The 14484-nt window shown below is 37.9% G+C and overlaps 1 protein-coding gene and 1 long non-coding RNA gene across 6 annotated transcripts in view; one reads left to right on the forward strand and one right to left on the reverse strand.

Annotated features, from left to right (window-relative positions):
• Nucleotides 1-14484, reverse strand: part of LOC124717372 (speckle targeted PIP5K1A-regulated poly(A) polymerase-like) — a 221362-nt gene that overhangs the window by 170131 nt on the left and 36747 nt on the right. For all 5 annotated transcript variants that reach the window (XM_047244208.1, XM_047244210.1, XM_047244206.1 and 2 more), the window contains exon 6: nt 6742-6964. In XM_047244208.1, the coding sequence (XP_047100164.1) occupies nt 6742-6964 (223 nt within the window). The remainder of the gene's footprint in view (nt 1-6741; nt 6965-14484) is intronic.
• On the forward strand, nt 8331-9998 carry LOC124717373. The gene is made up of 3 exons (XR_007005746.1): nt 8331-8455; nt 8779-8883; nt 9269-9998. It is a non-coding gene; the product is annotated as an uncharacterized LOC124717373 (long non-coding RNA).

A 14484-nucleotide genomic window follows, 5' to 3' on the forward strand; every position in this document is an offset into this window, starting at 1 on the left:
ATATAAACAACACTAATAATATTAATATAAATTATCTACAGAAGAATGGAACAAGCGGTATAATGCAAGTTGGGGAAGATCAGTTTACTTTCCAGAGAAATGTTGGCACATGTGAGGCAATACTAACTATGACTTAAGTATCTTAGAATATAGACTGACAAAAGGCAAACCCACATTTGTAGATAATGTTAACTGGAATGACTAAAAAAATTCTGAAGTTATGAAGTTATAAAGGATGAAAGGCAGGGAGTGAAAGGTTATTTACAACTTGTATATAACTAATTGAAGACATGAAGTCTGTAATGAGTCCGCAATCATTTTTGGCACTTTATTTTCACAAGACCGTCTTAATCACACAGATTTCTTACACTTTATTACTGGTTTCGGCATACTGCCATCCTCAGATCTGTTACAAAGATAAATATTGTGTAAGTGACAGGTTCAATAAGTTAACACTGAAATCAAAAAGTTTTAGTGAAACATAAATATAAAAAATTATAAAATGTTTATAGCCACTTATGGCAGCCACACATACAATTCATATATTCTGATGTAAATCATTGTCAAGTTAAACATGTGAGTACATGGTATGTGCTGGTAATAATCAGATTGTGTCTGGTATTTATACAAGAGACTAACACCAGCAGAGGGCACTTTAGTTAGAGCACTTATTAAACCAGTGTCGCCAATGTGAGGATTAAATTGCGGCATGCACAGTCATTAGTTAAAATTTTTTTTAACTACTACCCATAGCAAAATGAGCGTCTGACAATAAAACTTAACTGATGTGAAATTGGATTCATACTTAAAATACCATAAAAAGTACAAATACTAATATAATACAGCCACAAGCTTGACTAGGTAAAACATACAACCCGTATAAGCTAATATAAAAAGTGTAACAATAAAATAAAATACCTAATTTTTTTTACTTCTAACGCATAGTTACTATTTCATTAATTGTTTTACAATTATGTTTATGGTAACTGATCTTTCAGGTTGGAAAATTTTTTAGATTTTATATTTTATTTTTACACTTTTTATATTAGCTTATACAGGTTGTATGTTATTCCTAGTCAAGCTAGTGGCTGTATTATATAAGTATTTGTACATTTTATGGTATTTTAAGTATGAATGTTTAAAAAAAATTTAACTAATGACTGTGCATGCCACAATTTAATCATCACATTGGCGACACTGGTATAATATGTGCTCCAGCTAAAGTGCCCTCTGCTGGCATTAGTCTTGTATAAATACCAGATGCAACCTGAGTATTACCAGCACATACCATGCACTCACATGTTTAACTTGACGATGATTTACATCAGAATATTTTAATCATGTGTACAGCTGCCATAAGTGGCTATAAACATTTTATAATCTTTTATATTTATATATCACTACGACTTTTTAGATTTAGTGTTTACTTATTGAACCTGTCGCTTACACAATATTTATCTTTGTAACAGATCTGAGGATGACAGTATGCCGAAACTGGTAATAAGGTGTAAGAAATCTGTTTGATCAATATCTGTGTGAAAATAAACTTGTATATAAGCCAGACGGCAGTTATAAGATTCAAACGACATCAGAGGGAGGCAAGAGTTGAATAGGGAGGGAGAAACTTTAGCGGCCTACCCACCCTCTGTTTCCTTTCATCATCCCCTGTGTTATACAATTTGCACATGCAACATTCTGTGAGCAGCTGATTGTGAAAGTTCATATGTGGCATGAAAACCCATGACCAAGACATTCCCAATATTTTAGCAGATGTTTGGGTCCAAGAGCATCTGAAAATTTCAAGTTCTGAGACAAGATGTTCCAGGAGGCTCTCAACAGACAGGAATACTAAGAACTGTACTGCTCAAAAAGGAGTATATAGAACTATTTTTATTTACAAATCTCTTGTGGTTTTTGTGACAGTTAAAAATGTACATAGCAAAAAACCATTACTTTAACAACCATTTTAAATGACACCATAATTATATTACTACCACATTTTGCACTGCGATTCAAAAGCAACCCACAATTTGCTCTTCTTGGGGCAAAAGGACTTAAGTCTAGAAATAGCAGAAAATGATATGACACACTTACAGAAAACAGTGACTTTAGTAATGCCTGGCATTTTCAGGGTGGGAGAAAGTGATCTTACATAATTTCTTAAAATTTAAAAAGTTCTTTTTCAAAAATCTTAAGAGTGTGTGTGTGTGTGTGTGTGTGTGTGTGTGTGTGTGTGTGTGTGTGTGTGTGCGCGCGCGTGTGTGCGCGCGCGTAGCAATATGTATTCATTAAAATATGATGACTAGATTAGTTGACAATGCAACCATCATCAGATCTGTTCACAGGCACAAAAAAGTCACCTTAGGGAAAAGAAATTTATTTCACAGAATAATCTTCAAGCTTAAAATGTTTGAAGAGAAACACAAATACAGATGTAATAATCTCCCATTCATGGTAAAAATGTCAGCAGATAATGTGCTGAACGAGTATGATTTTTTATATATAAATATGACTGAACTACAAGCAACTATACAGTGTTACACCTGTAGGAATAAACAAATACATAGTAAACAGTAACATAAAATCTGAAGTTAAAAGCTGTGACAATATTCAAAAAGAAGAACATACCATGGAAAATAGAATCAAAGTCAAATCTAAGACACAAGAAGGTCATCATTACACAATATAACTTGTCAACAGCAAAACAAAATAATTCTGTGTCTAGAAGAACTAACTTCATTATTAGACATTCATAGCCGTAACATAACTGAATGCTGCGTGCACTTGTGCATGTGAAATCAAAAGTTGACAGGTGGTGTGCAAGCACAAGCAAATGAATTCAGTTACATAGATCAACATATAAAACAAATAAAAGGTAACAGTTAAACCTATGTGTGGAAACAACAATGTAATAATTAAAAATACTTGAGAAGGAAATCCCAACTATACAGAAAACAGAGGCCAGAGTCCGTATTAGTTACAAGAAAGTTACAAGTAGAACACGAAACAGCAATGAGGCCCATTGCCACAATGTAATAAAAGAATTAAAAATCATTATATTGTCAACATATCATTAAATTAAAATCTATGGCGAGAAGACTGCCGATGCAGATGGGGCGCCACCTCGTGACGAGAAGTGCGAAAGCGCAGCTAGATGGCAGAAAGCGGCACTAGAAGCGAACAGTCCCGAGACCGAAATGTTGCAGTCTATTATCATAATAATGAGCCAAAAAATTGAATATCAGTTTGCCTTTGTTTTGGCTGGCACAAGTGAATGCAGCATTCACTTATGTCATGGCTATGAATGGGTAACAGTCAAGCTAGTCCTACTCTCTATTGGACACAGAAACAGTTTATTTTGCTGTAAAAATGTTACATGGTTTAACAATGACCTTTTTATGTTTTACATTTGACTATTATTTCATTACCCAGAGCATGTTCTTGCTCTTTAATACTGTCACTGCTTTTAACATCAGATTTTATGTTTCATTGTTTACTAAGTATTTGCTTGATTCATTTATTTTTACAGGCTTAGAACCAGTCTCATTTTTGTTGTGCTGTCACAACCAAAATATTTCAATGATCTTTGCTTTTATACCAGTGCCAGTTATTGCACAATACGATCATTCCTGGTACATCCAATTTTTGTTCAAGTTGTGTCTCATATGAGCATCATGTGTAAAATGTTTTACCTTCAGTGTAACACTGTAAAGTTGCACGTAGTTAATTGTGATATAATTTTTATATATTATGCTCATTCCATTAGTTTTACGTTAAAATTTTTACCACGAGTGATAGGTTATCACATTTGTATGTGTGTGTTCTTTCAAAAACTAAGCTTAAAGATTATTCTGCCAAAAAGAAATTTTGCCTAATGTGACTTTTTTTATGCTTGTTCACAGACCTCAGGAGGTTGCATTGACAACTGGAATTAGTCTAATCATTGTGTTTTAATTTCTATACACATACGTGATCTAGACAAATTAAAAATATTTTCAGAACAGATTTTTTTAAATTTTAAGACAAGAAAAAGGGTATAAGACTGTTTTTGAATTATGCTACAGAATGAAGAACAAATTGTGCCAATTCAGAGTCAAGGGGTCAACTGAACCTAACACACCAATTCACTTATATCTGTGGAACTCTGTCTCCTGTTTTGTGATAACACTAAATGAGCTTCCCTTCTTTGAACGTTTTCGACGGCCTATGTCAGTCCAATCTGATGCAGATCCCACACCTCACAGTAATACTCCAGAGGAGGGTTGACAATCGTGGGGTAAGCTGTCTCTCTTTTTCACCTAATAATGTTATGGTGTCCACATCATACACGTGCAAACAGGAAGAGAACAGAACATCGATAATGTTTCTTCTGGCTACTTTATTTTTGGAATGTAGATCGTGGTGACTGACTGATCTGTAGCAAAGCTCATGGTCTAGATTTGGTGAAAGGTGTGCGAGTACGAAAAGATTAGTATTTGAAGTGATAAATGATTAAAAGAAAGTGTCAAATGCATCATAAAAGACACTGCCACAGACACAGCACCACGGAAACTGCTTAGTCAAGCACCATCTTGGCTACTGGTGGAAGTGCTTACAAGACCCAAAATGGTCAAAGAGACTCCTGCCAATTAGTGGTTGTGCCTCAACATCGCATCCATTCAAATCTGCTCATTAGTCTACAACTGTCAAGTCTAAAACGATGTGATAATGCTGTCCTGATGCCTGTGAAAGCCTCAACTACCTCCTGCCTACTTTTTGTTCTCACAATGAACATGCCAAGTCAGTCGCAATTGTAATTATACGAAAGTATTTTTGCCACACTTCTGCTCCACCACTAGACTAACATTTGAAAGTTAGCTCACTCAAAAATTTTGTTATAACTGAGAGATCTGCACACTGAAGAGAAAATAAAAACTACATTTATTGTTGTAAAAGAGAATATATACCGTTTCTCCGCACATTAGTGTGTGTTGCCAAGTTTTTGGAGCGACAAGGAGTCGTCATATAATTCTGCAGTGTGTGTAACAAGTCTGTGCAGTGCACAACTGCCACAGAGTCCCCACCACTCTGGCCAACCCGTCTCTGAAATGTGTAGGTTCCACAACAACATTTACAATTCTACAAACAAGTTACTCTGTGTCAAAACATTTTTGTTTTAGACGATTGATAGGACTGGGCCAGTAAGATTTCTACAAACTACAGACAGATTGCCAAATTAGTCTGGTTTACACACAAGGCTTCTAATGTGCTTTGAAATTCGGCCACACATTTTCTATAAAATTTTACAATGAAACACAGAGGACTGCCATACAATACGAGGAAACTGAAATAGCTTAATACCACAGCAGGTTATAATCATACTGGCAATAACTATAATGTGCAGGTACTGAGGTTTATTCTTGTGGAGAAGCTGATTCCCCACAACTCCAAGTCGTCATTAACACGACATGTTGCAGCACTTCATACGGGTTGTAAATTCTGATTACTGGGAAATAGATTATTGTTCTTTTTTAATTTTTTGTGAAATTTGATTTGAACCATATTAGAATATGCATCAACGTGCCATCCAATTAGCAACTGAGAGTCACCTCTGAGTGCCATGTAAAACTATCCAACTTTGTATGTAATCTGTGCAAAGAACATTTTTTTCTGTTTTTTTTAGTAGCAAGTAATGATGAAAACATACCTTTTTTATTAAATATTTGGGTGTACTGTAAATAGTAGAAGTAGTTGTAAGCATTTGAGAAAGCTGTACTTAAGTCAGTACATTTGCCAAAGTAACTATGTTGCTGGGGGCTGCAGTGAGGGAAGAGGGGTGAAGGATAAGGACTGGTGAGATTTAGGAAAAGGAGGCAGGGTTCGGAAAAGTCACCCAGAACTCCAGGTCAGGGGAGGCTTACTGGATAGGATGTTGGGAACTCAACGAGATTTGAATAGGTTTTCAAATCCTGTCCGGTGCAGTCCCCCACTCATCCGCTGCAGTCCCCAACATTCTGATTTCCATTCTCATCCCTTCTGGTAAGGCTCACTGACCTGCTGTTCTAGGAAACTTTTCTGAACTCTACCCCTTTTCTTAAACCTCACCAGTCCTTTTCATTCACACCTCTTTTTTCCCTTCAACCCTTCCGGATCCAAAAGCTTGCATAGATAACACTTCTGTACATTGTTCTCCTGCCACCACTTGGTGGGTACAATTACATAATATTTTCAAAATTTTATTAGTTTTGTTGATTAGCAGAAGACAGACTATTTTACCAAAAAGAATGGAGTTCCAGAAAAAGTGGATAAATGTGATCATAATTTTGAGTGAAGTTAGTTCACAATGAATTGGCAGATGAGCAATTATTCAGCAGCTGTGTTAATTTCACTGTTGAAAATGCTGCCATATTTCTAGATCAACTTTGCACAAGAGTAGATAAAATTTTTGATACTTTCTGGATAAGTCTTGAGGAGATGGAAGGGATAACCAAATAAAAAATGGGTGCTATTTAAAAAAGTGTTACTGTTCAAATCTTTGGAATGAACACGTTTACAGGACAGGCAATCAAGGTAGTTAATGTCCTGCAGTTAACGCTATGTTTCATTGATTCAATTTTTATTGTGATTCTGGATAAGAAGTTATCTGGTGTGGTCAAGACGAATGGAACACCCTGTACAGTTCTCCTGAATCCTAACGTAACTACAGTAAAATTCATAAAAGAGGAGGGTGCAGTCTATGCACATTCCCGAGCAGTAGCTTACCTCAACAGCCGAGCATTGCGGCAACCGATGCCATTCGTGAAGGCCGCGTCACAGCGCGTGTTGCTGGGACAGTGGAGGAACTTGACGATGGGCACACGCGCCCTGGGAATGGCCGTCACGTGGTTGAACTCGGGCCACGCCTTAGCTAGCTGTCGTTTCACGGTCTGTACAATGGACACCAGCTCCTCCACGTTCGGGACATACTCGCCGTAGAATGTGTCACCTGAAGGCACGACAGTGCTGTGGTGTTATTTATTTTGCAAATGTGAAACATGGTGTATTAAAAATTTACACTGTTGTGGATAAGAAATAATGACTGTATACAAGGACTGATTATTATATTTTACTAGCGAACCCAGCAATGATTTGCAACTGCTAAATAAGCATGGCAATTGGATATACGTTCTGATCTCTTCCTCCTCCCCCCCTCCCCTCCCCCTACCTCTGTCCATCATCACCTGCTCCCTGTACATTTCTTATCCCACACTCACTCTATCCGTCTCCTCCTTCCTCATATCTCTGTCCATATCCTCCTTCCCCTTCTTTATAACCACTACCTCCTCGTGTCTCTCTCCGCCTCTTCCTCTCCCCTCTCTCTGACCTTACGTACTGTTATAGTAAACAGAACCTCAATTGGAATAGAAGTCAAAATGAAATGGTAAATCTGTCGGAATCATTAGGAAACTGGGTATGAGAGATACCTTTCCAGCTGCTGGACTGGTAAAGTAGTAAATTCAATGACAGTATTTCGCATGATTTCAATATACGAACATGTAGGAACATTAACTTAGCCATAAAGACAACTTTCCTGTTTTCTGCTAAAAATGTCTGCAAAAAGCAAAACAAAACCATGCGTTTTCACAGCACACACTTGCATGTTCTTTCTCACAGCCAGTTTAATAGAAAGTATTTACTGTAGAATTCTCGTGCAATTTGCCTGCAAACTCTGCATATGTACCATGAACTGACAACTTCAATCCTTGCAACACACCAAAGATACAATCACCACAGATAACACACTGAACTATTGTTTTCAATTGTACTCTTTTTCATAAAATATCAACATTCAATCAGAATGTATTAAAACATGTGACGGCAGAACTGTCAAAACAACAATCACATTTTCATATTTTTAAAAAACACCATCCGAATTTCGGACTTTTCTGGTGGATTTTCTTTCATGCAAACCTTGTCCTGACAAATAAGACCATAAACATGACATTATTTCAGTGATTACAAAACAGTAATTTTTAGAAAACTGTGGCAGTGTAAATGCACTAATCTTCATCGGAGTACCGGGCAGGTGAAGACTCTTCACAATCTCAATTTGACGATGGATGGGAAGTGCCGCTGTCGCGCGTGCCAGCGTACATATTTGGATCTGAAGGGGCATCCGCTTCGAGTGAGAACCCTGTGAGAGCCCCATTAGAAAGTTAATCGCCGCCACCTAGTGTTACTAGTGGCGCGATTCCACAATTTAGGTATTGCATAACACCAAGGACGCCGGCAGGCCAGGACGTGCCTGACTGGCTTGGACATGTTCCAGATGGTGATGCAACGCCCAAGTGTCGTCATGGGTATAAAAAGAGCAGCGATTTGTTTCTTATTACAGTCGATGCTTCTTCTGTTGGTGGCAAACAACACTTTGTTAATACTATTCTTTCTGTTTGGTCTGTTTTGGAGTATTGTGTGTCTGAGGAACCTTTTGCTCGAGGTAATTTGACGCATTTGTATTGTTATGTGAAGTTGAAAGTTAAGATGTTTTTAGAAGAAGTTCATTCTGGTTTGGAATTCATGTTCGGTAGTATTAATGGTGTGTTTGATGTTCAAAATTGTAGAAGCCAGAAATCTGCTTTAATATACATTACTAAACATCATTCGCAACCTTTATCTAATTGCAATGATTCAGCTTTGTCATTTAATGTTCATTTACGCAGATGGGCTGAGCGAACTAGTAGGTTTGATTATACAGATCCATTTTTAGTTAATAATTGGAGTCATATACGTTTCATTTAGAAGTACTTTTATTCCTTTCAGGCTAACTGGGCCATTGTGCATTCTTTGAGCGAGTGTCATTTAAGTTACAATGGCTGGGCGGGCCACGTCGTACGCTGGTATAACAAGGCCTTTCGGTCCACGGAGGTTCGTAAGAAGCAATTATATTTATTTCGCGATACAAATATTGGCAAGTCAACTTTAGTGGAGAAGGTGTTGTCAAAAAAGCAGCACGTATATTTGCCATTTTGTTCCGAATTCGGATTTGGTGGTTACGATAGTCGTATTCACAAGGTAATTGTTTTTGAAGAGTGAGTGGTCCAGGTGGCGTCAATATGCATCTGTTCTGAAGCGTATTGTTGAAGGCCGACCAGTGACTGTTAATGTTAAGAGTAAGCCTGGTATGGTTATTACACACCGTGGCTTGGTGATATTTGTATCGAATGAATTTAGTATTGGAGACAAAGCAATTATTTCCAGACTCGAAGTTGTACATGCAGATTGTCATATTGTCCATTGTCGTTCATTTAAGGATGAGGTGGATGCTGCAGACGCATCGGACGTGGAGGCTGGGCAAGAGGTTGTCAGTATCATCAGATGAGGATGTACCTGAAGTTTCGTGCTGCACACCCTCGGCGTTGGATACGCCGACGGATGAATCTAACTAGGCCCATATTTGGTCGAATGTGTAGGTGGCGTACTGAGTTCATTCAAACAGATGGTGTACGTTTTGAGTATGGTAAAATGGCCACTCTTGAGAAGCATGATGAGAAAGCGAAGAACTTTTCTACATTGCAACATTATGATATTACCGACGAATAAGTTTTTTTGTGACAAATATGACACTGTAATTATTAACAAGATTGTAACGTATGTGTATAGGGTCAATGCTAGGATCGAGAGACTAACTCTTGATGATAAAGCTAACAAGAAGATATTTGAAGATCAGGGTGCACTGGAGAAAGTTCGTGTAGCCTGCAGCAATAAGATGGGTGCTTTTGATTTGAACCCACAGAGGGCACCTGGTGTACCTTGGCGTAAATATACTAGAAGGAATAGGTTTAAGTTTATAATGTATTCTAAGCCGGAACAGAGTGCTGATATAACAAAAGTGAAATCCTGGACAGATCTAGAAAAGGAATGTAAAGTTAAAAATTGCCTGTTTCACGGTACTAACCCGTTTTATATTGGACTACAAATTGCTGGTGATGAACGTGAGAAAAATGATAATGTTCACAGTGAAGTCAAATATGTCACATTTATTGCAAGAAAGAGAGTTTATATGACATTTTGTAAGAGGAAAGGTAATGTAACTTTCTGAATAAAAATATTTGTTTACAGCTAATGTCTGCATTGGAGTTTTTTTATGCCAACTGGGACCATGTCCGAAATTACCCGGACGATCTAAACCTCACCTTCCTTGTTCCCAATAGTCAACAGAGGATTGACGAACTTGCTATTACCGGGAATGAGTTGACGTACGAGCTTGTTTCACACACATTCTATCAGGGACAGATCCGGGGTTCTAGATGGCCACAGAAGTTCCTCAGTGTCATTTAAACAGTTCATAAGACATGTGCCACGTGTGGAACAGCACTGTCATACAGAAAAATAGCAACACAATACTGTCATGGGAAAGGTAACACGTGAGGATGTAGGATCTTCACTCTGTACTGTTGTGCTGTCAGAGTTTTACTGCGCCCTACCAGCTGTGAACTTGTGTCATACCCGATGGCTCCCTACACTGCAATGCCAGGTGCAACACTGCTGTGACCTCTCTCCAGATCACAGCTGGATTTGCCAACAATGATCATACAGGGTAGTGCAGAACTGCGATTCATCACTGAACTCAATACAGTGCTATTCATCAGCAGCCTATGCTTCAATGTCATGGCAGCACTCCAAGTGCTTCTGTATTTTTTGTATTTTTTGTGGTGTTAATGACTGCCTACACATGGCATGTTCAGTTCCTAGTTAGACTGCTGCTAGTTTCCGACCAATGTTGCAGGGGCTCCATTACTTTTTCTCAAGACGGCAGGCACACATGTGAAAGGGTTACAATGTGTTTGGTGCACAATACGGTGATCCTCCCCTATGGTCATCAGATGTGATCGACTGAACCTTGACAATCAGTACACTTGCCCTCACGTTCCCACACAGTCTGAAGTCGGGCCACCGTCACATTCGACTGCACCTCAAATCTAGATATTGCACGATTCTACCTGGCAACCAAATGGAGAACCACAATGATGCCACTTTCAAACTCTTCAGGCACTGATAACGCTGTCTCACACGAGTATGCAGCAACTCTGGTCCTTCACAGTATTTGCTCGTCTCTCTCATCCCTTATACATCCTTTCTTTCCTGCTAACACTAACTGGTTGCTGTTCTGTCACAAGAACTGCAATGCCAATACTTTACACACTCACTTCTGATGTTTATATATACAAAAGTTACATTGACATCCGACCACATCTTCCGGGTGCCTCACTTTTTTTTTGGTCACGCAGCTTATTATAAAATACAGAGAGCAAACGGCTGTCTACAACTTCCAGAGAAACCAAACTGTAGCTGTAAAAATCAATGGACATTTCAGGGTGGCGGCAGCTGAGAAAGGACTGAGACAATTTTGTAGCCTATCCTCCACATCATTCAATCCGTACACTGAGCATGTAGTGAAGAAAATTAAGGAGAAATGTGGGAAACAAAATACAAGGAGAAGGAATAATGTTATGAGATTGTAATTCTGTCACAGACAGCAAGCATTTTCAATAGCAGTCGAATGGAATGGATATTACTTTGGAAAGAGGTTACAAGATGGACAGCAATTAAAGTAAAACAAGAGTAATGACGTGTAGTTCAATTAGGTGAGGTGATGCTAAGAACATCAGATAACAAAATGAGACGCAAAGCAGAAGAAGAGTTTTGGTAACTAACAAGGGAAGGTTCCCAGGTGTGGGATTGAATTTCTGAAACCAATTGTAGGGTCCCAGGTATCACACCCTGCAAGTAACTGACAAAAAAAATATTCCTTTTCCTGCGGTCCTCTAAAGCCTCAAAAAAAATGATAAGTCTACAGAGTGACACTGTGGTATAGTGGTTAAGGCATGTTCCTGATGTGCAGAAGCTGTGGTTTTGAATCTCATTAGGTACTTTATTTTTAAATCTTTATTGAAATGATTTCAAGCACTATTTTTATTGAATTATTAGGTTTAAAGATACTTTTTTTTAATTTTTTATTGCTTGTCACATTTTATATACCATTTCACTGCCTTGAAAAAAGAATGACTATGTAATTGATCTTATTTTGGTTTACCCATCATTTACTAAGTATTCAAACTCTGTATGTTGCAAAGATGCTACATAAACATGCCCATGCCAAAAATAGCAAAAGGAAAAATGAATATTTGTTTATCTTCTAATGTTTGCTTAAGCCAATATCAAATCTTTTCACTCCTCAACTGTCTGTCTTTTCCCGTATGATTCCAGATGGATCTATTGCACGAGTAAGCTATGTGTACCTGTGTAAAAATTGTTTTTTTTTTTTACAATGCATCTTCTGGAAAGGGAATCAGTTTCTTTCATTTCTAAAATATTCCTTCTGGAAACTATACCTGGAAGTACAACAACCTGCAGTCGACTAGAACAACAGCAACCTCAATTGTAATTGTATTTTACTGCATTCTTTGTCACGGCAATGGATGATGTTGCCTTCTCTTCAAGAAAGGCGAGATAAATATCATTCTGTTAAACGGAGAATTAATATACTAATCAATTAGACTGTTTCACTGGTAACTGTCGTGAGAGACTGTGGAGGCATGAACTCAGCCGCATGAATTGTTACTGATACAAGTATTCATCAGTCGCACACCTCGAAATAATCTACATTATTTACACCTCCCTTATGTCACCAGTGCCTTAGTCGTTACTATAATTGCTGGTTGTAAAAATTATGGTGCCATGTACATGTAACTAAAGTAATTAAAATACACAAAACATGTAAAAATTTTCTGTTGTATTAATTATCTTTTGTTTTCTTTGTTGCATGAATTGGATACTGTTAAGAGAAAGTTAATAAACATCACAAAAGAATGATACACATGGACAGAGAAAAAGATTTGTATGGAAACTACAAGAAAAAGAAATAATTAAACCCAATGAGAAGGTAGGAAAATTCTAATTTATAGCTTGCATGGCTGTGCTTGGTAGCGCCTTCCTCGTATCTAACAGTAATAGTAGAACAGTAGTCCCTCACCCACCCTCTCTGACAAATATGGACTTTAGAGTATAATTGTATTATTCAGCTGTATTGTTTTGCAATACGCAAAAAGACGAGCAATAACGTGAAGGAAGTATAGATCTAGCACTAGTACAAGCAAAAGCAAGGGAATCAGTTTGTTTGTCATAAGACCAGAAAGATGTGCTAAAGGAACTAATACTACGGTATGTGTATGTATTTGAAAAGTGCCCACAACTAATAAAAGGTTACACATATAAAATAGATGTTTAACCATGTGAAACATTTCGGTTTTCATTATAGCCCACACTCTGGTCCAAGGAGGAGACAATGAGGAAGGAAACAGAGGATGATAGATTGGGGTGTCATACAATGCTTATATTCGCCCTATCTTAGTCCTATTCTAGCTATCGCAAAATCCGACAGCAGCATCAGGCTCGTACTCAGTGCACAGAATACAATAAAAGAGTCATTGTTCCTGTTAGGGCACATCCTGACAACTTATAAGAACAGTTGCTAAAGTTCCATAATATAAAAAAACTTACCATAATCTATTTAAAGTCGTCATATTGGCAGATGGCTTTCCATGAAGCTAGTAGGAAATACACAGCCTTTATATGTGGGGGCAGAAGCTATGAATTTTGTGTCTTGCCTTTCAGCTTAAATTTGAGCGCAGGTGTCTACATTTCTGCTTTAGGTGGTTTTAGATCAGCGTTTGCGTGGGTGACTTGCTGAGTGCAACACCTACCTGGGAAGAGCTGTTGCAACTTTTGGAACAAGTACTACACCGATTCTCAGAATGTGGTGTTACAGAAAATTTAAGGTAGTCTGAATTTAGGAAGGAAAGGGTAAAAAAAAAAAAATCCAAGGCATTTTGCCAGATTCAAGGAAACTGGATGCAATCAGACTTTTTTTTTTTTGAAGCGGGGGGGAAAATAACTCAAAGCTTATCTGGGCTTAGTGTCTTTCTTTAGAAATTTTATTCCTGGCCAGCTGCTGTTTAACTGTTTACTGGAGGAATAACCCATGGATATGGACCAATCGATGTCAAATGTCAACATAAAAGAAGCTCTACTCAAAGCAAATATATTGCATAATCCAGACATGTCACAAGAGTTTTGTTTAAGAACTGATGCATCCACAGAGTCTGGGGCAAGCTTATTTCAGATCACCGAGACAGATGGACAACAAACACCCAAGATAATTAGTTTTGCAAGCAGAACTCTTACTGGATGTGAGTGATTACATTGAGTAACGGAGCTCAAAGCTCTCTCTACAGCGCAGGATTTTAAGAAATTAGAGTATTATTTGTGGGTAAAACACACCAAAGTCTACTGTGACCATCAAGCACTTTCTTTTCCGTTGATGTGTAAACTGCTGCACAGAATAATAGCCAGTTGGTGTCTTCACTTGTGGGAATTCAGTTCCGAGGTAGTGTACATCAAAGGTAAACAGAACAAAGTTGCTAACACCTTGTCTAGGCTACCCAAAGGGTTAAATGAATTTTTACA

This window comes from Schistocerca piceifrons, chromosome 9 (genome assembly GCF_021461385.2).
Source record: "Schistocerca piceifrons isolate TAMUIC-IGC-003096 chromosome 9, iqSchPice1.1, whole genome shotgun sequence".
Taxonomy (NCBI): domain Eukaryota; kingdom Metazoa; phylum Arthropoda; class Insecta; order Orthoptera; family Acrididae; genus Schistocerca; species Schistocerca piceifrons.